This window comes from Aplidium turbinatum, chromosome 8 (assembly GCF_918807975.1).
Source record: "Aplidium turbinatum chromosome 8, kaAplTurb1.1, whole genome shotgun sequence".
Classification (NCBI taxonomy): Eukaryota; Metazoa; Chordata; class Ascidiacea; order Aplousobranchia; family Polyclinidae; genus Aplidium; species Aplidium turbinatum.
This window is the reverse complement of record NC_137479.1, coordinates 30,928,588-30,951,755: the sequence shown is the minus strand read 5'-3', so window position 1 is coordinate 30,951,755 and position 23,168 is coordinate 30,928,588. Positions and strand designations below refer to the sequence as shown.

The 23,168-nt window shown below is 39.2% G+C and overlaps 2 protein-coding genes across 2 annotated transcripts in view; one reads left to right on the top strand and one right to left on the bottom strand.

The window, feature by feature from the left end:
* The window catches only part of LOC145775488 (sodium/calcium exchanger 3-like), a 29,335-nt gene extending 22,428 nt beyond the window's left edge, over positions 1 to 6,907 (top strand). The window contains exons 12-17 of the mRNA XM_082586784.1: positions 338 to 437; positions 2,074 to 2,140; positions 2,875 to 3,073; positions 4,067 to 4,230; positions 4,705 to 4,863; positions 5,743 to 6,907. Coding sequence (XP_082442910.1) covers positions 338 to 437; positions 2,074 to 2,140; positions 2,875 to 3,073; positions 4,067 to 4,230; positions 4,705 to 4,863; positions 5,743 to 5,869 — 816 coding nt within the window. The 3' untranslated portion in view covers positions 5,870 to 6,907. The remainder of the gene's footprint in view (positions 1 to 337; positions 438 to 2,073; positions 2,141 to 2,874; positions 3,074 to 4,066; positions 4,231 to 4,704; positions 4,864 to 5,742) is intronic.
* Positions 6,908 to 9,169: 2,262 nt separating this feature from the next.
* On the bottom strand, positions 9,170 to 12,415 carry LOC145775362 (ATP-binding cassette sub-family F member 1-like). Its single transcript, XM_082586650.1, has one exon. It carries the CDS (start codon positions 12,378 to 12,380, stop codon positions 10,242 to 10,244), a length of 2,139 nt encoding a protein of 712 aa, XP_082442776.1. The 5' UTR covers positions 12,381 to 12,415; the 3' UTR covers positions 9,170 to 10,241.
* Positions 12,416 to 23,168: the final 10,753 nt, after the last annotated feature.

Genomic DNA, 23,168 nt, shown 5'->3' with positions numbered 1-23,168 from the left:
ACTATGTGTCATATGGATGAGCAGGAAGATCAAGTCATATAACGTTTGTAGCTCCACGTCCGCTCTGGTGAACAGATCGACATGACATCAACACCATTTTGACTGCAACTGATTAGCACTTTACTTCATCAATCTCAGTGACCGGGCTCGCTTCAATGGTTCAAAGCCTCTAAAAGTTTGCCAAACTGTAAAATTAAATTTCAGACGAAACTTTTTCAGTCGGGGGTTAAAGATTATCTCAATTGTAGCCTACTATCCAAGCAATAAAAAAAAAATGAAGTTGCTCTTATCAAGCAAAGGAAAAGGAAATTTCTTTATGTCTTCAAAATATTTTTAGGAAACAAAGAACTTTGTTTTGGTTCTTCGCAACCCAACTCCTGGCTCCCACCTAGGAGATCACAGTGCTGCTGTGGCTAACATTAACCTGCAACCCGGAGGTGAGTACAAAAGAGTTCTGGTAGAGTGCAACTGACTGGGGGATAGAGGTTAGCTCACCACGGGAAGTTTAGTTTAACTTCTTTTTCCGGTTAGTAGTATCCTCACTTAATTGTGAGTTTATTATCTTATTCGTACATAGATAGGCCTACATTTAAATTGAATGTTATATTTAGCACTTTCAGTACGGTACAGTAAAGATTTTACCTTACTTTAATCGTAGCCGACGTTGTGCCATGCAAATGTAGTTACTATACCATTTTGGGGGTTTGAGGATTAAAGATGATTTGACGCTCGCTTGGTTAAGCCTGGGTTTGGACTAAATAAGTTCAATATCAAATAACTAGAAAACTTTGAATCATACCTTTTCTTCGCTGCCATTAAAATAACAAGATAGTGAGTTTTACGCTAACGAATGGGGTGCGGTTAAACATAGGCTTGCAGTGTCATCAAAAGGCTACTGCTAATCTGCTATTGTGAAGTTTAGGGTTGGGCTAATACTAGGTCAGAGATCAGTAGATCTATTGCGATCAAAATTGCTGTGTGGCCAAAGTTTGATGAAATGTGGCCGCCTTCTCTCACCACGCACAGACATACTTAATCCAGTTGCATTTTGAAAATTGAATGAGGCTGTTCACCAGGCATTAAATTAAATAATATGAGATGTTCTAGGCCTACTGGTGAAACTTAAGCTAAACTATCACAAGATGTATATCTACAGTGACAATCTGCTTTTATTCCGACGTTTCGTCAATCAGACACGACTGACTTCTTCAGAGGGCTAGACCAGGTAGTGACTACCTGTCTAGTATGGCAAAACACAAGACCATGTTGCTGAAATCAACTAAACATGCAAAATGAAAATTCTACTTTTAGACAAAAACTTATCGCGCGCAAAGTTTGAAATAAGTTAGGAAAAGGGGGAACTTAAATGTTAACGATCAACAAGAAACTTAAATAACATAACTTAAGTATCATGCCGTTCACTCTCCTCTCTTGTCGTTATTTAAGTTTCTTGTTGATCGTTAACATTTAAGTCCCCCCCTTTCCTAACTTATTTCAAACTTTGCGCGCGATAATTTTTGTCTAGAAGTTGAATTTTCATTTTGCATGTTCAGGGCCGGATTTAGCTGATGGGGGGCCCGGGGCACTTTTAGATCGGGGGGCCCCGTGCAAAAACATTTTTGCGCCTACGGCGCGAAAAACCATCTCTACGTCTACAGTAGCATCAGTCCAGTACTGCATAGCATTTTGCAGAAACTTTAAAGACCAAATGGAAAAAATAACACAAAATCACATTCTTTTCCACATAGGGGGCCCTTTAAAAGTTGGGGGGCCCGGGGCAACTGCCCCTTCTGCCCCTCCCTAAATCCGGGCCTGTGCATGTTTAGTCTAGTTGATTTCAGCAATATGGTCCTGTGTTTTGCCATGCTAGACAGGTAGTCATTACCTCGTCTAGTCCCCTGAAGAAGTCAGTCGTGTCTGATTGGCGAAACGTCGGAATAAAAGCAGATTGTCACTGTATACATCTTGTGATAGTTTAGCTTAATTTGCACCAGTGGAACACCAGTTGCATCTTGTTCACTCTGATCATCTAGATTCTAGATAGCAAGCAATGTATCACCAAACTATTTGCAGGTTTGAACAACTTAAGCCGCGTTCTCATGGAGGAAAACGACCAAAGTTGGTCAGGACAATTCGTGAAGTAAGTTCACTGCCATTTAAATAAAAGTTTGATAGGTCACATAGTCTACTGTAATGTCACGATGCGTTTTTCGTTTCTAGTTGCAGGTTTGCAGCTAGTTTTAACAACTAATTCTGTCACAAGATTTTTAGAAATTTAGTTAACAAACACAATTTACTGATGTAGGACGGAATTCAATATATAATGAGAATTAATAACTAATAAAGTAACCAATAAATAATGAGACTATATAGTAGGACTAGGTAGGCTACTAATGCTATCTTATTTCTTAGCCGTTATCAGCGCTAGTGTAATCTCTTTTCCAGCGAGAATGTGTAGCCTACTGCAGCTAAAAACTATGCATAGTTTTGAAATTAAGTCAAATCCAAAGATGGTCATTGGTCAAACCCTTGTCACTAAGAGCTTCAAATGCACCAGTCTAAAACACGCCCTAACCTAACATAGCTAAAGAACAGCTTTTAACTAACTTTTGTTAGACCACAATAGCTGGGTAGAGATTCTTCTTTTTGTTTCTCAGCATTTGTTGACACAAACTGAAGATGGTCCGAAGCAAGGCTAAAGTTGTACAACGGAATGCATCAACAATTTTTATGCTTGTTGATAAAAGTGGTGAACTCTGGTTTTGTTATCTGATTGAAAATATTCTTAGTTGGACTTCGGTAGCTCAAACATTTTCGTTAAAAATTTGTAACAGTTTTTTTTGCTTTATACAACAAACGTATAAATAATTCCAGTGCCATGCGAGTCGGTGGAGAGGTTGATGAGGAAGGAAACGAGATTGCCCCGACTCGGATGTCTTATGTCTTGCATTTCTTATCTACTCCTTGGAAGCTTTTTTTCGCCTGCACCCCCCCAAGACACGTATACGGGGGGTTTCCAGCTTTTGTCATCTCCCTGTTGCTAATTGGTGCAGTTACAGCTGTGATTGAACAAGTAAGTTTTCATAAAATGAGAATTTCTATTTTTAAAGCTAACCTACCAAAAAAAAAACTATTTTATTATTATTGTTGCGTGGTAAGGCATTTGTTTATCACATTACCGTCGGTCTACTTTTTCTTTCGTATGTGACAGATGTTTCACAATTTAGGACAAAATTGCTTTTAAAAAGAAACTTAACGCAAACAAAAATAGGCCTACAGGAGACTAGAAGGTCTCTATTGGAACAGGAATGATCTTCTTTCGTATTGTCGCTAAATATCAGCGCATCTGTCGATTAATCACTGCGGGGAGGGTCGATAATTCTCACACCCATTGGTCGACGTTGCCAGAGTGGGAGCTCCCGATGTTGGGTTGCTCAGTGAAGGCAAGTCGACCTTAAGTTCTATCAGAAATAACTTAGGTTTGTGGTACCGGTACCGAAATAGAGCAAAGTCCCGAAAGTTGTTTCGTGCCACAGGACTATGGACTATGATCTGCCGTTTGCACCTTATACCGCACTCAAAAACAGCACTCTCTGCCAAGTCCCAACGCAGCATAGCCTCCCTGCAGGGCCGTTGAGACGATGAATTGGGCCCGGTACCAATAACATCTTCGAGTCCGAAATCAAAACACTTCTAAAAAAATGTCTGCGTCCAAAACATACCTTGTGTTTTTTTCAAGCTCTCGGGCCTTTTGAAAAGGATTAGGGCTCCTAATATCACCCCAGTTCCGGGTCTAAAACTACCCCCCTGCACCTCCTGTCAACGGTACTGCCTACCTGCACCAGAGTGTCCCTCATCAGAGCAGCCATAAGCATACTGTATCGCAGCAACCAGGCATTTTCCACATTAATTTCACTTCCACTGGGAAATATCTATGAATTTTTCTCGAGTAGCGGTTGATTGATATTAGAATCAAACCTTGGCCTTCAGCATACTACGTATTCCTTTACATACCGCCACACTCGTAGGACTATGCCTCCTATTCAAACTTAGGGTCTCATTTCAGATGGGGCATCTGCTTGGCTGCGTCGCTGGACTAATGACAGAGGTGACAGGCATCACCATCATCGCGCTTGGAACAAGTCTGCCCGACACAATCGCTTCGAGAACGGCCGCGCTGCAAGATGACACCGCTGATGCATCTATTGGCAACATCACTGGTAGCAACAGGTGAGTTGTGAAGTATTTGTGTTTCGCAGTGGAAGAAATTGAAGTTTGTTAACTCATCTCAATAAAACATTTGCTAGCCTCCAGTCAATTTAAATTGATAAGTTGAAGAACAGCAGTGAAGTAGACCAAAATGTTTTTTGTGACAGACAAACTTATTAGGAAAGTCTCTTGACCATATTCAAGCCAAAATAATTAGCTTGTTGGTATATGTTTATCGAGAGATGTTAGTACCCTACCTTGTAGTGGGGCCTGTCAATCTTAACCCTGCTCAGCTGTAGGGGGCAACGCCTATCACAAGTTTAGATGCCCCACCATCCTGCAATCTACCAAACAAAGACGCATCCAGTATTAAAAGACAAGTGACACGTTTACATTTATCTTTCCATGAGAGAAAGTTCTTCTGCCTTTGCAAAATAAATTGCATCCTTGAAAAAAACTGTTATTAAAAATAACTTTTAATCATTTGTGTTTCAGTGTAAATGTTTTTCTCGGGCTTGGTTTGCCCTGGGTGATGCGAACCATGTACTCCCTCGCCAGGAATCAGGAGTACAGAGTCAACACACAAAGTCTTGAGTTTTCAGTGGCTCTCTTTGATTCTTTGGGCACTGTTTGTGTCATTCTTCTCATTGCCAGGTAAAGGATGATGAAAAATTACAGCTCAGACTAATTATAATATTTCACTGCTTATTTACCTATTTTGCAGATAAAGTTTTATGCTTAGCTTTGTTAAGACATTTGAATTTGTTTTGCTTTGTGAAGTTATATAATGCAATCACTTTTTAGTCGATCAAATATTTATATGGCTACTTTTTTTCACCACCTAATGTGGTAGTAAAATGACCGGAATCGTATTTAGCATTAAAGTATTTATGCCTTATAAGATAAAGTTAGCCTATAGAAATATAAACTTCTTCAACCCAATAACGTTGGTAAGCTCCATTTTAAAAAACCTAAGCAAAACAATGTTAATTCTAATTCTACATAATAGTAGCTTAGGTCTACTCTTTATATTGCCCCTGCTTCTTTGGAATTCCGACCAGACTTGGATGAAATACGATTGCTATCGAATGTAATTAATTATAAATTTTCATGTAATTATAATTGAGACTTTTGTTGTTGGGAAATTTTAATTTTAAAAATTTTGGTCCAAATTACAATTACGTTTGGAAAGTTTCACGTATGATACTTTTGTTGAGCCGCCAGTTGAAGTTCATGAAGGGACTTCTACATTGCAATCTAATCTTTATCTAATACAATTCTACTAGCTTTTGATCACATCATGGATAAATATAAATATTTCAACCTTTAATTTTTGTAACGTAATAGCCTACATTTGGAAGTAATTGTAGTTACAAAATATCAGAACAATGTAGGCTGATATTGTAATGTAATAAAAAAATTTGACGGTGTACCTTAGCCTAATCGTAAGCCTTAGGCTATGTAACTGAGCTGAAAACAGCGTAATTGATCTAACTCTGACTCCAACTTTATAAAACATCATTATTTTTACAGGAGATTTATTCTTGGTGGAGAATTAGGTGGAAACGTATTAATTAAGTGGATTTGTGGAACTGGCCTTTTTGTAATGTGGTTTGCGTTTATTCTCATTTCATCCCTGAAAGCGCATGGCTATTTTTGAACCATAAAAAACGTTGATGAGATTGCATGGCCCAAGAAAACCATTACCAAAAGACATTGGATGATTTATTCTATCAAAGACGATATAGCGAAATATAACAAAGGTAGCTTGTGATTCTGGATCTTTCCATTGCCGCAAAGTTCTTTGGAAAGAAATTCCAAACAAGCTTTGACACAAGCTCTCGTGTATAACCACAACCTATCTGCCGCCCAAGCTAATTGTACTGTATATTGGAACATAGAAATATGGTCAATTTTAAGTCCCTGTTGATAATGCTGGAATGTACCGTAAGAAAGAGATTATTCTGAGTTCCATATTCAAGCCTATCAATTTGTCAATGTCGGCTGCATAGCCGTGTAGTTTGTTTGTCGTATCAGCTTACACCCGAGTAGTGAGAGCCCTGGAACGGCAATCGAAAGGGCGCCGATTCGACACTGCTCAAGAGCATGCGACTGTGTCTTTGGCAGGACACTTAAAGGCATGCCTGATGGTGGACACGAAGATTGTCTGTCAACTTAATCTTCAACCACCGGGTGTAAGCCTGAAGACGACAAAAAAAATTGTCAATGATTTCTATTGGCAAGTTCTTTCATCGATCTGTTCTCCGGTTGTTTCCATCCCCAAATTTTATTCCAACATGAAACATTCCTTGACCAAATCTACCATCAGCTAAATGGTTAGTTGCTTGTTTCAATAAGAAACAGTTGAAAGTTAAGTCTTGATCAAAATAATACCGTGAAGGCATTGCTCACAAGTGTAGCCTATGTTAGGATTTCAAGCTGTTCTGCGCTGGTGCTTATTCGTACGCTCTCTGTTTCTGAATCAATGCACTAATGATGACAATAATGTATTTAGTAACGCAGGCCCACTCAGCCAACCGCACTAAGATTGTAGACTGTTAGTATTTATGCTCTTTCACCATCAGTCACTGTTGAACTACTTGTCTGTTTACATAGTCACTGTTTCTTTGTTGATTTATTTTTCACATGTAGAATTACTGAAAATCAAGAGTGATTTTTATGGAATAAATGCTTTTACTTACAACTGTCGAATGCGTGCTTGAATGGTACAGAAATAAGCTACAACGCAGGCTAATCGAAGCGGGATTTCGTATCATCAATGCAGCCAATTCATCCACATAAATCGGCTTGATCGCAGACTATGACACGACATGGCGCTGAATCCGCACTCATCGGCTAAGAGAAGGCAGCGTGTTGAAGTTAGGCTATCACCTTATAAACCTGGTAACAAAACCAACAAGAAAAATGCACTAGCCCATATCCAAAAAAAGACGTGGTGGTCTTTTCAAGTTCACGAGTCTAAAAGTACTCACTGTCAACGCAACTGAACATTCTAATTGATGAAACCAACATGAACTTGCGTTAATTATAAACCTGCAAAATAGCGGAATGGCCCGTTTCGGTGAGTTCCCTATTCGGTGAGAGCCTTTTTCGGTGATTTTTTGAATTTTTTTTTTTAAATTATTGGGTACCGTAGCCTAATTATCATTGCCGTTTTAGGGTTAGGGTGTTATTTCAACGTTTAGCGACGTTAAAACGATGTAAAAGCGGCAATGATAATTAGGCTACGGTACCCAATAATTTTCAAAAAAAAATTTCAAAACATCACCGAATAGGGAACTCTCCGAAAAAGGCTCTCACCGAATCGGATTCACCGAATAGTAGCAGACCCGCAAAATAGAGCTTACACGCAGATAGGATCAGCTTATTTTCGATATTTACGCTCATGTTTTGACATTATTGCGTCACTGTATTGTTATTTAAAACATTACTTGTAGGCTTTAACTGCCCTTCATCAGAACTGACGATGCACTAGCAAGTGCGAAATATATTTTCTGTTACATCTACTGACAACTGATCCCTGTTGCTTTAGCAATTGAGGTTTTGGCTTTCGGGATATGGACCAGGGATCGTTTCAGAACAACACCAGGTCAGAAAGCGAGGCAGACTCCGACTCAGCAGCAGCCTAGAGCAGTTAGTTACAGATAGAATCAGCCACTATTGTTTTATTGCTTGCCTTTATGCACCAACAGTTGCACGCAGACCAAGATTAATGCCACTGTCTACCCCACACTGATGTCACTCCCCAATGCCATATTGCACGCGACTGAAAATTAATCTCAGGCCAATCCTAATGCCATATAATATTGTAAGTCACATACATAGTAATGCAACAGACAATTACGTTGATCACTGATGGCCGCCAAACTGATTGTATGTTTTTAATAATTTAAGCGTCATTGTTAACAAACAGGCAATCGCGACAATACCCGATACCGCCACAAACAACAATCAGGTTCTCTTCTCATTGCGCAACGCAGCACATTTTACAATGGAAGCAAGATGGGGAATTCATTGCGAGCAGAGGGGGGAGGCATTGATCCGTGGATTTGGTAATTGCTTAGTTTAACAATATTATTATTTGCTTTAACAATGCTAGCCAAAAGATATTGAATGCAGTATTCCACTTCATTAAATTATATAAACTTTTCTTTAAAACGGAAGACGAAGCCCAATGAACCTCCCCCCCCCCCCACGAGTACGCCACCGATTGCGAGCATGTCTCAGCGAAAGTTCTCACAGGATAATTCACTTGTTGTCAGGTTAAATGTACAACTACTTCAATGTAACAATGCAAAACCTTTCGCAAGCATAAACACAAAATGCTGTTCAAATGACATGTGATGCCGTTTCATTCCCAATACAAATAACAACTTCACAATGTAGTTATCAACGACCTGTTTCAGCCTGATGCTGCGAGTTCGCTGTGGTAATAGCGAATTGCACTAGCATTCGGAACACCGTTCCCTAATGTGCTATAACGAATGGTGTTGAAGTCAGCGAGTCGTTGTTTTGTGCGGCTCTTTTGTTTTTCTTGAGGCTGCTGAGGTTCTATGTTATTAGGCGTTATTGCTGCGAAATTTTGTTGAATCCGTTGATTAACAGATTAGGTAACGTAGTTTTTCCCTTTCAGCTCGGTTGTTGATCCTTGGACTCTGCCTACTTATGAAAATGGTTTCTTTGAAGCGCAACAGTACCGCGTCGTTTCTCTGGCAATGATTGTAAACTCAAAGTTGGCGAGGCATTGTTGCTGATGATCAAAATCCGAACTTTTATCTGAGCTGAGGTGTTCTTTCAGGCGGGAGTGGAGTGGGCGGATCGTGCTGCCTATGTAGCTTTCCCTACATATGATCTTGTAAACACAGTTCTTGGTGGTACACATGTCGTCGTTCCGCAGTGGGCAGTCTTGTAGCCGGCAAGTAAACAACGATCATGCTGCTAAAATCGAAACTCAATCTATTGCACAAATAACAACTTCTGCAACTCACACAACGAAACTCAGCAGTTCAGAGTCCCACAACGATATAATATTTGAACAGCTTCCAAGACAATCTGTTTCTAAACGATCGACAGAAAACAATTTAATAAATCATTGCCGAAATATTACATGAAACTCTATCGACGGAGCGAGACATAGTTTTGGCTTCGCAACTTGAGCTTAGATTTACACAGCAAGCATAGTTGTCAGAAATACGAATTCTTTGCGACACCATCCCAGGCGGCGTAAATATCAGAAGGCCAACACCACCATTCATAAAATTTAAAAAATGGGATCACTTATTGCATAACATTATATTGAAAGCGTAGCCGTAAAACGTGGCCAGGCTAATGGCGACATTAGCGCCCGGCCATTGCCTGTCACCCAGTTTCGCTCCACACTAGACCGTACTTCGAGGAATAGAACATGTTTGTTTACATTGAGACGATAGCCTTGGAAGGCAGAAGCAGAGCACGCGTCAAGCAGCAATACCAGAAGAGCTTGAAACAGCACAGAACAAATCGGTTTGTAAAATATTTAGAAACGGCTGCAATGTTCAAAATGCAGTGTAAGTTCCTTGCAACAACAAATCTTAGAGCTGTGGTATATGTGTAGTAATCCTAAGTCTGTGGTGGTGATCTGATTTTTTAACAATGACACTGCACAAACAAATTATGAAGGAAAATTCAATGCATCCACTTTTTGTGTCAATAACGAAAATTAAAAAGTTGAATGAAACAAATGTTGTTAAATATTGAATGAGGTTCTTCACCAGGCATTTAGTTAAATAACATGATGCGTTCTACTGGTGCAAATTATGCTGAACTACCGCAAGATGTATAAGGTGATAATCTGATTTTATTCCGACGTTGCATTCGTTGCAACGGCTGGCAAGCTTCAGACAACAGATCTCCACCAAAAATAAGATCACATTACGCAAAAGTGACTGCGTTATTGCAGACTTATTACGTCGCCTTTTTCAGTTAGATAGAAACAGAAAATTTGAAACATAAATACATCACGTTTTGTACGATCACTTGTCTTCTTTTTTAACAACTTCTTCGCCAAGAGCTTCCAAGATTTCTTGACGGTAGTCATCGAAATCTCCATCTACTTGGTTGATAGTTTGGTTTTCGACGACCCACAATGTACAGTCTGTTTCTGTGATCAACCTCGCGTCATGCGATACTATTAAAACACCTCCTTTGTAATTATTAATTGCTTCCGCAAGAGCATCAATGGATTCAAGATCTAAATTGTTTGTAGGTTCGTCTAGTATCAGAAGGTCAGGTGCAGTGGCTACAAGCTCAGCAAGTGCCACTCTTGCTTTTTGCCCCCCGCTTAGATCTCGTATGGGAATTTCATGGGCATAACTGACAAGGCCCACAGAACCGAGACGCTTTCTGGACGATTGGTAATCGAAGTTGAATTTGCTTTGCAAATATTGAGTGGCAGATTTCTCAACATCAAGTTGATCTGCCGAGTGCTGACTGTAGTAAGCAAACCTCAAGCGATGATTGCGTTTCGATTCTCCTGATAAAGGATCTAAATAACCACACAGCAATTTAAGTAAAGTTGATTTACCCACTCCATTGGGTCCAACAATTGCAACTCTAGAATCCATGTCCAAACCGAACTCAACACCTTTAAAAAGAAAAGGTTGATTGGGATATCCAAAATCAACATTGTATAAGCCCATGATAGGAGGACTAAGAGATGGTGGATCAGGAAATGAAAACTTAACAACATATTCTCGTGGCTTTTCTATTAATTCTTGTTTTGTTTCAACACTTTCCTCCATCACAGCTGCTCCTCTTCGCTGTCCTTTTTGTTGTTTCCTTGTTAACGCTTCTTTAGTTTTTTTCTCAGCAACTTTTTTAGAACTTCCCTGAGATTTTAATTCTTTTATCCGTTTTTCTTGTTTTTCATACTCTTTTACGCGTTCTCGCAATCTCTGCTGGTACATGATTTTAAACTGAGCAAAGTTACCACGATAAAAATACAGTTTTAAGCTATCCAAATGAATAACATCGGTACAAACATCATCTAGAAAAGACTGGTCATGAGAAACAACTAAAAGGGTCTTTTTCCAATTTTGAAGATAATTGTTAAGCCAGATAACAGCATTCAGGTCAAGATGATTGGTCGGTTCATCAAGCAACAATAGAGTTGGCTCAAGAAACAATGCTCTGGCGAGCGATACTCTCATTCTCCAACCTCCTGAGAAATCCTGCGTTGCACGACCTTGCATGGAAACAGTAAATCCTAAACCAGCAAGTATCCTTCTTGCTCTAGGCTCCGCAGATGCTACTCCATGAGCATCCATGTCTTCATAAACTTTTTTTAACTCTTCTTGAATAGTCAAATCTCCTTGCTCCTGTCGAGCTATCAACTCCTTTTCCTTCTTTAAAAGTCGGAGTCGTTCTGTATCAGCATTAATCACAGAATTTATAGCAGAAGTCTGATCAGCCACAACTTCCTGCTCACAATACAATACATCAATGTGTGGTGGAATGGCCAACTTCCGAGCAGCAATATGACGAAGCAATGTTGTTTTACCTTTTCCGTTTGGACCAACTAACCCATATCTTCTTCCTGCCACTATAGTTAAATCTGCATTTTTCAACAGGTCTTTTCCTTTGGCTGCTATTGAAAAGCCTTCTACCTTAATATCCATTGTGTTTTCATATGTGTTGGCTTTTGTGGATGCCTGTTGAGACACACTGAAGTTGCTCAATTCATCATTAGCTCGAGCTGTTTCCATCTCAGCCATTTGTTTTTTGAACTTCATTTCTTTTTCATATTTTTTCCTCTCTTTTCTTGTCATACCTTTCATTAATTCTTCATCAAGAGCAAACGTTTCTGCAACAGGACCATCTTCATGTGAAAAATCTTGCACCAATTCTTTCTGCTCAGCGTTTTCAGTTTCCTTTCCATTAATTTCGCCACATTCTTCTGCATCATTTTCTTTTACTGACATTTTATCCATTTCTTTGTTAAGCTTTTTCTTTTCTTTTTTTAAATTGGCATTGGCCTCCATTTCCGGTACCTCTTCTTCCATACCTCCAAGTTCATCAAAAAAGGCTCGTTTAGAACTTTTTTTCTTTTTATTTCTTTTTTCAGACTTCGCTTCATCATTACCAGAAACTTCAGTTTTCACTTTTTTTGGCATTTTGTGATTACAGTAACTTAACAATAAAATTTACACAACCTGTAAAGCAACAAAATATTATTCTCATATTTGTTCATGTCAACTTGTAAACTATTTGTCATTGCTTACATAGTCCAGTTGCAAATAATTATAAGACATCTTAATACAGGCTACAAGAAACGGCAAATACATTGGGGCATTAATCTTTTTAAGTATAAAGAGAGCAAACAGCATATATCTTCCTCTTGGACACAATCTTGGATGAGGAATATAACACTAGACCCTACAATTTAGAGCCTAATGTACTGCCACTGTACGACACTTGCTGCTTAGAGGTGCTTGAACATATTATGAAAAAATGAAAGCTTAAGAAATAGTGGCACATAATAAAAAACAAAGCATTATGAAAGCTAATTTCCCTATCACAGGTGTGGGCATGCTTCCACGTTTTATAAAACGTTTCAAACAATCTTAGTGCGATATTTCATTTATCTATTGACTAGCCTGCGTTTAACCAAGCCTTGGCCTGGTCCGTCACTTTATTCTATGATTCTCATAGACCAGGCTTAAGTTGGTGATTCAGAGTCCCTAAAAGTATGTGAAATTGCCAGAATTAACCTTGCAAACAAACTTTGTTATTGGGAGAATAAAAAGTTCTCACTATGAGTCAATTACATGATGATCGCCTACTGAGGAATCATGAAGAATTTCCAGATGCCAGCGAGGCTACCAAAAATAACAAAAAGCTGATACATCTATCAAAAAAATCTAGGTGCAAGAAAACGGGAAGAAAAAATCTGAGACTTTGGCTTCGCAAAGGTATGTGGTGATAACACACCAAACACTTGCTTAGCCAAAACATCAAAATAGTACCAAAACTCCTCCACTGATTTGGAATGAAACTGCAGTCCTCATAGGTTGATTCCTTCAATTTTAAATCAACAAGATCATCTTTACAAAGATTGTCGTGGCTAATTCTATCAAGTCCAAAAGGAATTGGTTTTTAACCAATGTTTCAACTGTTTGCAACAAGTGTTCCAAACTAAAATAACCATCAAACGACGTTTGCAGGGCAACCAAATGTGCACTAAATTCTTTTTGCAAAGAGTTAAGGAGACGATCACTTAGAGCGTTATCCATAGAAGTTTTTGTTTACGACACAATAAATTTAAAATAGTTTTCCTGCAATAAGCTTTTTTGTGTTTTCAAAGTTGTTCTTGCAATGTGACATCACATCAAAAACGGTTTTAATTTAACCAATTAAGTGCTTCAACTGGCTTAAAAAAATTGTTTAAAGCATTTTTTAAAAATTTACATCTCATCATAATAACCTGTTTTACTTATCAAAATGCAACTTCATTGGTTACCACTTCTCAATTTTACAAAAAGGTGGATTTTGCACAGTAGCCTAAATGACACTGTGATGCATAGCAAAACCAAGAGTGAAGTAGCCGGAAAAGCTGCTTTTGTTTACGTTTGCAATTTCAATCCTGCCACATGGCATTATGTAACTGTTTTTTAAGAAAATGTGATAAAAATCCCTTAAAATTAAAGTTAAGTAGAGATGAGCAAAAAATAACAGACCGCTAAAAAGTAGTAAGTGGCTATCTTTATGGCGCTGGTTGCCATTAAAGAGCTTTGTTTCATTATAGGTGTTATCAGAGTTAGGGTGAGAGTTAATTTAGGGTTAACATTAAAGCTAGGGTTTTGCTCTCTGGCCAGGAATTCAAAAATTCCCCAATTAAAAGTTTTTATCTTCAACGACTTAGTTTTCTCAAATTTGGGCAGAATTCCTTATCTGGCAACACTACTTCCGCAAACCTAGCCATGTCTTAAAAAGCAACAGTTAATTTTCCTTAACCAATATTAACAAATATGCAAACTAAAAAGTAACATGTTACGATAACTGCATGGCACAACACTTCGACCAAAAGGCTTTGTCAGTGCAGTAGTATACTAAGGGCCGTTGAGAGGACAGCCTAATTTAGGTCCGGTGCCAATGTAAATATCAGGTCCCAAATAAAAAAAATTTAAGAAAAAAGCACTAACGTATCTTCAAAGAATATGGGGTGATTTCTTTAAGTTTACGGGTCTCAAAAATCATCGCGGGTACAAAAGTACCCCATGTCAACGCAACTGAACATACTAATATTAGTGTGCAGCACACGGGTCTGCTACTATTCGGTGAGTCCGATTCGGTGAGAGCCTTTTTTGGTGAGAGCCCTATTCGGTGATTTTTTAGAATTTTTTTTTGAAAATTATTGGGTACTAGTGTTGGGCGATATTGAAAAAAACAAAACGATACGATATCTGAAAAAATACTCGATATTTCGATACTTTTCGATATTTTTGTTCTAATTGAGAAAGAGTTTCTCAGTCTTCGAAATTAGTGCCGGCAATTGCCGACGCAGATGCATGAATGGCGCATTAGCGTCGGCAATAAAAATGCCGAAGCCACACGAGCGCTTGTAAGGTTAGGGTTAGACATTCCTCCCAGTCGTTATGCCACAGCCATAGATTTGCTCCTTAGTCAACATCCTGATGGAGCTCTGCGAAAGAGGCGTGTGGATTGGTTTCAAAGCACGAAAGCGGCAAAACGTGGACGCTTCATTGCGAACGGCAAAGACAGTGTAGATTTACAGCCAAGTGATGAGCTTTTTGATGTGTCCGATTTCAGTAATGACACGACAACCTCATCCTCCGATACAGCATCTGATGATTCCGATTCTGACATTTAGTTCTTCATCAAACAGACTTTGTGTTGCTCGCAGTATCCCAATTGTGCCGAAATTATTTTAGTGTATACGTAAATCGAGGCAATCTTCTCTCAGGGAGCTAGTAATTTGTTACCGGTACTTGGTTGAGCAATTAACGTTATTTTATGATAATTCAACGTCGTTGGATGTCGAATTAATATAAACAAACGTAAATTTCTTGTTGGGCATTGTTGTTACGCAATATAACCCGCCGGTAAAATTAAATCGATTTGTGCTAACTCGAACGTTGAATCAACCCAAAATTAACTTACTTTTCCTCCCCGTGAGTTATTCAACGTGAATTACTATAACAGCGTGCGTATCGTGTTGTTCGCTTTATCGCTACTTTTGGTATTACTTTTGTGCGATCGTGATATACTACTCTAGTATATTTTTCGCTTCTCGTTTTACATGTTTTGGTACAATTTTTTTCGTAATAAACGTTCAAAGCAATTGCCGAGGCAATTTCAACTTTTGCCGTTTGGCCTCGGCAATGTTTTTGTTGGGGTTTGCAATTACGAGTTAGGGCTGTAATAGTTAAAATATCGAACGATATTGAAATAAATATCGATATGGAAAAGATATCGTATCGTATCGAAAATTCGATATATCGCCCAACACTATCGGGTACTGTAGCCTAATTAAAACCCTTAACCCCCTAACCTCAAACCCAAAAACCCAAACCCCCCAAAAAAAACCCAAAACCCCAAAAAGCCCCCCAACCCCAAAAAAACCCCCAACCCCCCCCAAAACCCCTAACCCCCCCAAACTCCAAAAACGCCCAAACCTCCCAAAACCCAAACCCCTATAACGGCAATGATAATTAGGCTACAGCGCGCAATAATTTAAAAAAAAAACTCACCGAATAGGGCTCTCACCGAAAAAGGCTCTCACCGAATAGGGAACTCACCGAATCGGACTCACCGAATCGGGCCATTCCGGCAGCACACAGTATTGTGATAATCATGTTTAATTTTCACATCTTAAATGATGAAACCAACCTGAACTTGCGTCTATTATAAACCTGCACCTTTGAGCTTACAAGCATAATATAGGATATGTCACAACTATTTTATTTCTTGGCGTTATGCGTCAACAGTTACACAGTACACACAGACCAATATTTATACAACTTCACAGTGCGCACCTCACATTGATGTCACTCCCCAATTACCATATTGCACTTGACTGAAAAGTGGTCTTAATACAATTCTAATGCGATAAAATATTGCAAGTCACATAGTAATGCAATGCAGGCCTCGAAATTCCGGCGGTCATGACTTCCGGAATGACTTCGAATGTCTGCCGAAGCCGACTCATTGGTCGGTCATAAATGACCGCCGCAAAATTCTTGACAAAAATAGAGCTAATGCAGCAAAATTATATTTTAAATTTGAATTGTTACAATTGTTTGTTTAACGCGAACAAATACGGAGCTGAAGCAATAATACAGTAGTACAGGCAATTGCTTTAAAGATCAAGATCACATTAGAGTGGCGTGGTTAACGAGCTGATGGCAAAAGTAGCCATTTTTACATCATTTCAACGCCTTGCAATGTTGCCTTGAAATAAAGTTGTGTGAACTTTTCGGCAGGATATGTATTCTAATTTTAACAATGAGGATTATTGCGTTGCATTGATCGTTTGTTAAAAAGAAACGTCACAGAGAAGCAAGTCTTAGCTGGGTTCCGCACGTGCTTAGGCGAATGTGGCGACCTTATTCACGCTGATACTGATAGAATTAGAATTCCTGCACAGAAGGGAGGGTGTTAGACTAACACTATTGTGTTAGTTAGTTAGTTAACACTAACACTATTGAGGGCTAACACTATTAAGTCACTAAGGTCCTGAGCTGGAGATTTACGACCCCGCGCCGGCAATAATCGCTTGGCACAACGATTCTATAATGCGAAAACCACGGAATAAGTGATCGTAGTTGCTTTTGTAATTAGGAAATTTGGATTGTTGTTTTCAATTGTGTTTATTGCGTTATTACACGACTGTCATTGACGCACTGATTTATTTGCAAGCAATCTGCTCCATTATACTTCAGGGTCGGTTAATTAAGCCATGAACCATTGCAGAGTTATTCTGTTGTAGAAAATCTTCTACAAACACGACTACACAATACCGTAGCGTGATTTTGTGCAAAATCTACATGCAAAAAATATGTCCGGTTGAGATATTAAATGTCCGCTGAAAGGGCCAGTCCGGTAGGACATGCTTGACCGCAGGAAAAAAGTACAAATTTCGAGGCCTGCGAAACTGCGAATGGACAGTTATAATGTTGAAAATGTGGGAATTTTAGCAATGATGATCACTGGTGGCCGTCCACCTGATGGGGTATTTTTAATAATTTAAGCGCCACTGTAAAAAACAGGCAATTGCGACCAGGGCTGCGATTTTCGCCTTTTTTGGTGACGAGGTTACTCGACACGCGCCATCACTACTCGACAAACGCCGTGCCTTACAGAAAAAAAAAAAGACGAAAAAAAAGGAAAACAAAAAGGAAAAAAAAACTGAGAGAGGACTAAACGTCGTCAGGTCGAGGAACAATCGGGGGGGGCATCACGTGATGCAATCATAAAAGTGCTGACTTACGTAAACTTTCTTGCGCCAGGTACTTCAAAGCAAGGTCTAAAAGCGACGCTTCACACGAGAAACTCCAAAGGCGTCAGCGGCTCAGCGCCGCCATTTTGAACACTGCGGGAGAATGCTTTGATCGAAGTTCCAACGCCTAGCATCAAACACTTCGCAACACACGTTTCGTGCTATTCGACACAACGGGTTTCTTTTATAGATGAAATAACCTAGGCTACGTTGAGTTGTCAACGTCTATGCCAGTTTGTATTTCGCCGTTTAAGCCAATTAACAATATTGCTCTGGTAAAATGACTGTTGGATACTTGCTATGAAATTCACGTGTAGAAAACAGCCTAGTTTCCAACCAGATGTTCAGAAATGCAGATGAAAAAAGCCGCTATTTGTATGGAAAGGAGTTCTCTTCCAGAACATTTTGAACACTGCGGGAAAATGCTTTGATTGAAGTTCTAACGCCTGCCATCAAACATTTCGCCACACACGTTTCGTGCTATTTGACACAACGTTTTTTTTTATCATAGATAAAATAACCGAAGTAGGCTACTTTTAGTTGTCAACGTGTTTGCAAGTTTGTATTTATGTCTGACTTATGCACTGGTTATTCCAAGATTGCAGAAATGTTTTGCAATGTGAATAAAGAATAGTAGACAGATAAACACGGTTGCAACTCGACTTCATTCCACTAAAAGAGTTTCTGTGATTACGTAATGGGCGATTTTGCACACTCACAAAAGCACACAACCCAGCTAGCAAAACCCATCGTTTTTACATTGATTCGTCTGCAGACGTTGAATCACAATGCATGACATGTACAAACAAGTTTGCTGGCTGGAAAGTCTGGACATCTGCAGGAAATTTGTCTCGCACCAGGCGAGATGCCATCTTTTGAAAGATTTAACAATGATGGATTTATGTAGCCAGTGCATGATGACGAAAACAAATTTAAGATTTCCTTTTCGTTATCTAACTTAAAGCAGGTGATTGATACAGGAGAAAATAAGCAGAAGCACACAATAAAGCCTACTTATTACGCAAGTTTTTTACATCAAGAAAATAGCCTAGTTTCCGACCAGATGTTCAGAATCAGAAACACAGATAAGAAAGGTCGCTGTATATAAGAGTTCGCTTCTAGAAGAATAGTAGGTGGTCACTGGGAGTGGACAAGGCAAGGTAATAGGCAAGTTGTAAGAACAGCATAGCTTTGCCCAACTACACATAGGATAGTCTTCAGTTAGTCAGTACGGTATCCTATAATGACTAAAAAACGAAAGAATCCTCTGACAACACAGATGGCAAAAGCTTCGGCCGGTCTTACCGAGAAGCGGTTAAGATTCAGCAAACAGCGAGTGAAGTGCGGGATCTGTTCGAAGGAGCTTTCGAGAGAAGCATTGCCACGTCACTTTGGAACTTATCATTCAGGTAAACTTCCGGCTAATAGCATTTAGTAGCCTAACGTCGCAAAGCATTCTCAATTTTGAACATGTTTAATTTAATAGTGGTAAGCAAAAGCATGCTTTATAAAATACGCCTACTACGTTTTCAGTTTTCAACAATAAAATTTTATAGATAAACCCGTTCAAGTGCATAAGGAACAACGCATCGATACATTCTTTTCTCGACGAGACAGTGATGACGTTTCTGAGCTTGCACAAGCAGTTCGGTCGGTGAGCTACCATATGCAAATGCAAGGTCAGACCCTGGCGATAGCACGGCTTCACTAGATGTTCAAGCTCATCAGGAAGTTGAAACGACCTGTGATGTTTGTTGAAACGACCAATCGAAAGATCTGGGTTTCGGTCTGAAGTTGCAATGTGGTATGTAGCCTACGAAGGGGCTTGTTTGTCATCTCGGCACACCTTAAACACTGTAACATTACGCCGTTGTTTCGTAATATCGTAGTATTGTTCCGTTTTCTTTTATCTGCAGTTCATTTTTCGCTATATCTTTGCTGTGTTTCTTGTTAACTTGCATATTTCACTCCTAACTGTGTTTGCGTGTGGGTACGTGCCCAACGATTTACGTACTAAGCGAGACTAAAGAGATGCCAAAGGAAAAATTTTCACAGTAGGCTACGCTAGGTGTAAAGCCTAAGAGATTTTTTCTTTTGCGATCCTCAGTTTCGCGTTTACAACAGTTCTCTTCATGGAGCAAAACAAATAATATACATGTCTGGTAGGTACATAACTTAGCGCTTGATACTCTTTTGCAATCACTCAACCAGCGTGCGATTAAAAATTTAAGTGACTCTCATACCACACTACTTGTGCAGTAATTTGCGGCCAAACGCTTATAATCTGACTCTTATGACATCATTTTACTATTCGACAAACAAACGCAGAATTTTTGGTTGTTCGACAAGAAAGAAAAAAATCGCAGCCCTGATCGCGACAATACGCCATACAGCCACAAACAATAATCACTTTATCTTTTCATTGCGCAAGGCTAACAACGCAGTACATTTTAGAATTAAAGCAAGATGGGGAATCGGTCAATCCGTTGCGAGCATGTCTCAGCAAGGGAACAAGTCTTTTAGGCGCAGACAGTTAGGCGCTGGTCAAATAGGTGCGCACACTGTGGCGTCTAGATATTTAGGTGCGGAGCACTGTGGCGTCCATTCATTTAGGTGCTATTCCTAGTTAAGTCTGCAGATTGTATCAGCTTGGCAGGTAGGGCAATGCTTTTCACACAAAATCTTATTTTGAACAGAAAAATATGTCATGGCTTCCGTGCGTGAAGCTGCTTAAACCGGTGTAGCAGTCCAAGAGTTACTGCATGCCAAAAGTTACAAGAGTTGCCAAATATTTCATTTAAATTTTATTTACTTTTGTTTTGAAAAATAATTAAATTTTTAACCTCTCAAAAGATCAGATTAATAATTATAAGTATTTTGTAATGTTAACTGAAAAGCTTGCATTAGTTTGAAAGCAATAAATTTATGACACTTAGTTAAAACAATTTTCGCTTTTCTATTGATTGCGAAAACGCCAGGCACCGCTGGTAACTTTTGGACTGACAGTAACTTCCAGACTGCAACGCCGCAGAAGCAGTCCAAAAGTTACTGCTATTGTAAGTGGGTGAGCTTTTTCGAAATTCTTTTGGAAAAACTTGTAAATGGACTGAAACTTCACTTGGTCAGTAGATTAAACCCTCTGCAAGTATGCGAAAGATATGAATCCCAAGGATAAATATTTTCACCACGAAACCATAATTCTAGACTTTAAGTTTCGTGCCACGTGTTTTCGATGGAAGTCCAACGGAAATTCATTGGAATCTCAAAGTGTTCAACACTTTCGTAAAAGCTAAAGCCTTCCCCGCGTGTGAGACTGTGATAGCCTACTCACTGAAGGTTGATGGCGTTTTGACTACCGGTTGGCCTACATGTAGCCTAAGTTTTATATTTCTTCAAAACAATAGTTAGCCTATGAAAAACCAGACCAAAAATACGCTCAGTGCTTCATTCACTAGAAAACTTTGGTTTTAACTTTCATGAAATAGGCCTACATAAAATATAGTCAAAGACTATGTTAAGCTAACAAGTCAGCCTTCAAATGCAAACTTTGCACGATATATTAAGACCTGTATAGCTTATTAAATGCCACGATTCACGTATAGCAACGATTTAAACTTTAAAATGTTTGGAGCGATGATCAATTAAATTATTTGTTTCAACAGAGCCATATAGCCTACAATGAGTCAATAAAACACTCATAATAGCCTACTACATTGTGAATTGTAGGTTGCATTATAGCACAATCAGGATGACAGCAAAAGACTATAGGCTAAGTGGTCATCTAGTCAATCACCTCCCCATGCAAATTTATTTTCCAATGCACGTAAGGCACGGACACAACTTCAAATGGTATAATACAAACAAATCAGGTTAAAATGATAGCCTACGTAAATTGTTAAGTAACAAATTTAAATTTCATTCCAAAACAGCAACAATTCTGGTACAAAACTCATCTTTTAAGTTTCATCTTATTTTCACTTCATTCCCAATTACGTTTCTGCTGTAAATCATGTTGTTAAGATGCAATAGTGGACAAGTCTTCAAGTTCAACATGTTTCCAATGTTGAAATCATTTATACAAATCTGCTGCAAGCGTCAAATCTGAAAACCCTGTTTTAGTAACTTCTGGACTGGCAGTAACTTTCAGACCGCGTATACGCGGTCCAGAAGTTACGGTAACTTTCAGACCGCAGTAACTCCTGGACCGTTACACCCGCAATGCTTTTCACACAAAATGTTATATTGAACAGAAAAATATATTGTCTTTTAATGCGCATGTTCGGCATTTATTTGTTGTTAGTCCAAGTTTGGGTTGGCGAAAGCGTTATCAATAAATATTCAAGTTTCCGAACATGACTGAGTTCACTTTTAGTGAGTCAAATAATAACTACACTAAACATCAGTAAAAAATATACCGTAGCCTATATTCAAGCAGGTGGTATTCTTGAGTAAAGAGTAACTTAGTTTTCCGTCAAAACCCCGACTAGGTTTAATAACGAGCAAAGTCGCACCATTATGCTTGCAAATTGTAGCCAGGGTTCATATGCCCTATAGAAATGTATTCATGTAGTAGAGCGTTGTCTCATACGAACTCGCCACACGACCAATCCATCCCGAGTAGAAGTAATTGCGAAAGATAACAGATTAAGTAAGGTTCCATTTGGCTGCAACCTGTGTTCAGGATGCATAGCAAATGTCCGTGGAAATGTGCTAATATCAAGAGTAGTAGAGCGTTGTCTCGCACCTCATCTCCACACGTTAACAATACAATACTCCATTAACAATACTCCATTAACACTCCATTAACAATACAACATTTTATCTTTCTGTTCAATATAAGATTTGGTGTGAAAAGCATTGCCCAACCTGCCAAGCTGATACAATCTGTAGACTTTACTAGTAATAGCACCTAAATGAACGGGCGCCACAGTGCTCCGCACCTAAATATCCAGACGCCACAGTGTGCGCGCCTATCTGACCGGTGCCTAACTGTCTGCGCCTAAAAGACGTGGACCCCTCAGCGAAGTTGTTTCACAGGACAATTCACTTATTGCCATGCCAATTGTACAATTACTTCAATGCAACAATAAAAACTTTTTACAAGTATAAACACAAGAATCTGCGATCTGTGAGTGTTGCAAGGAGGAACAAACCGCAAACCACACCATATGTAACTGCGGCATTCACCATGCGCCAAATGGTGTGCGTGGTCTGCATGAACTGGATGACGAATTGATTCAGTGGCGGCTCGACATCTGACCAAACATCTACACTGAGTCAGCGCCACTGGTCAAGGGTGGTGAAAGGCAGAGCCCCATCGACCTTTGGAGTGGCGAAGGAGATTTATATGAACAACACAAGATGCTGTTCAAATGACATACTATGTCACTTCATTTCCACTACAAACACCAAATTTTGCAAATAACATAACGAAACATAGCAG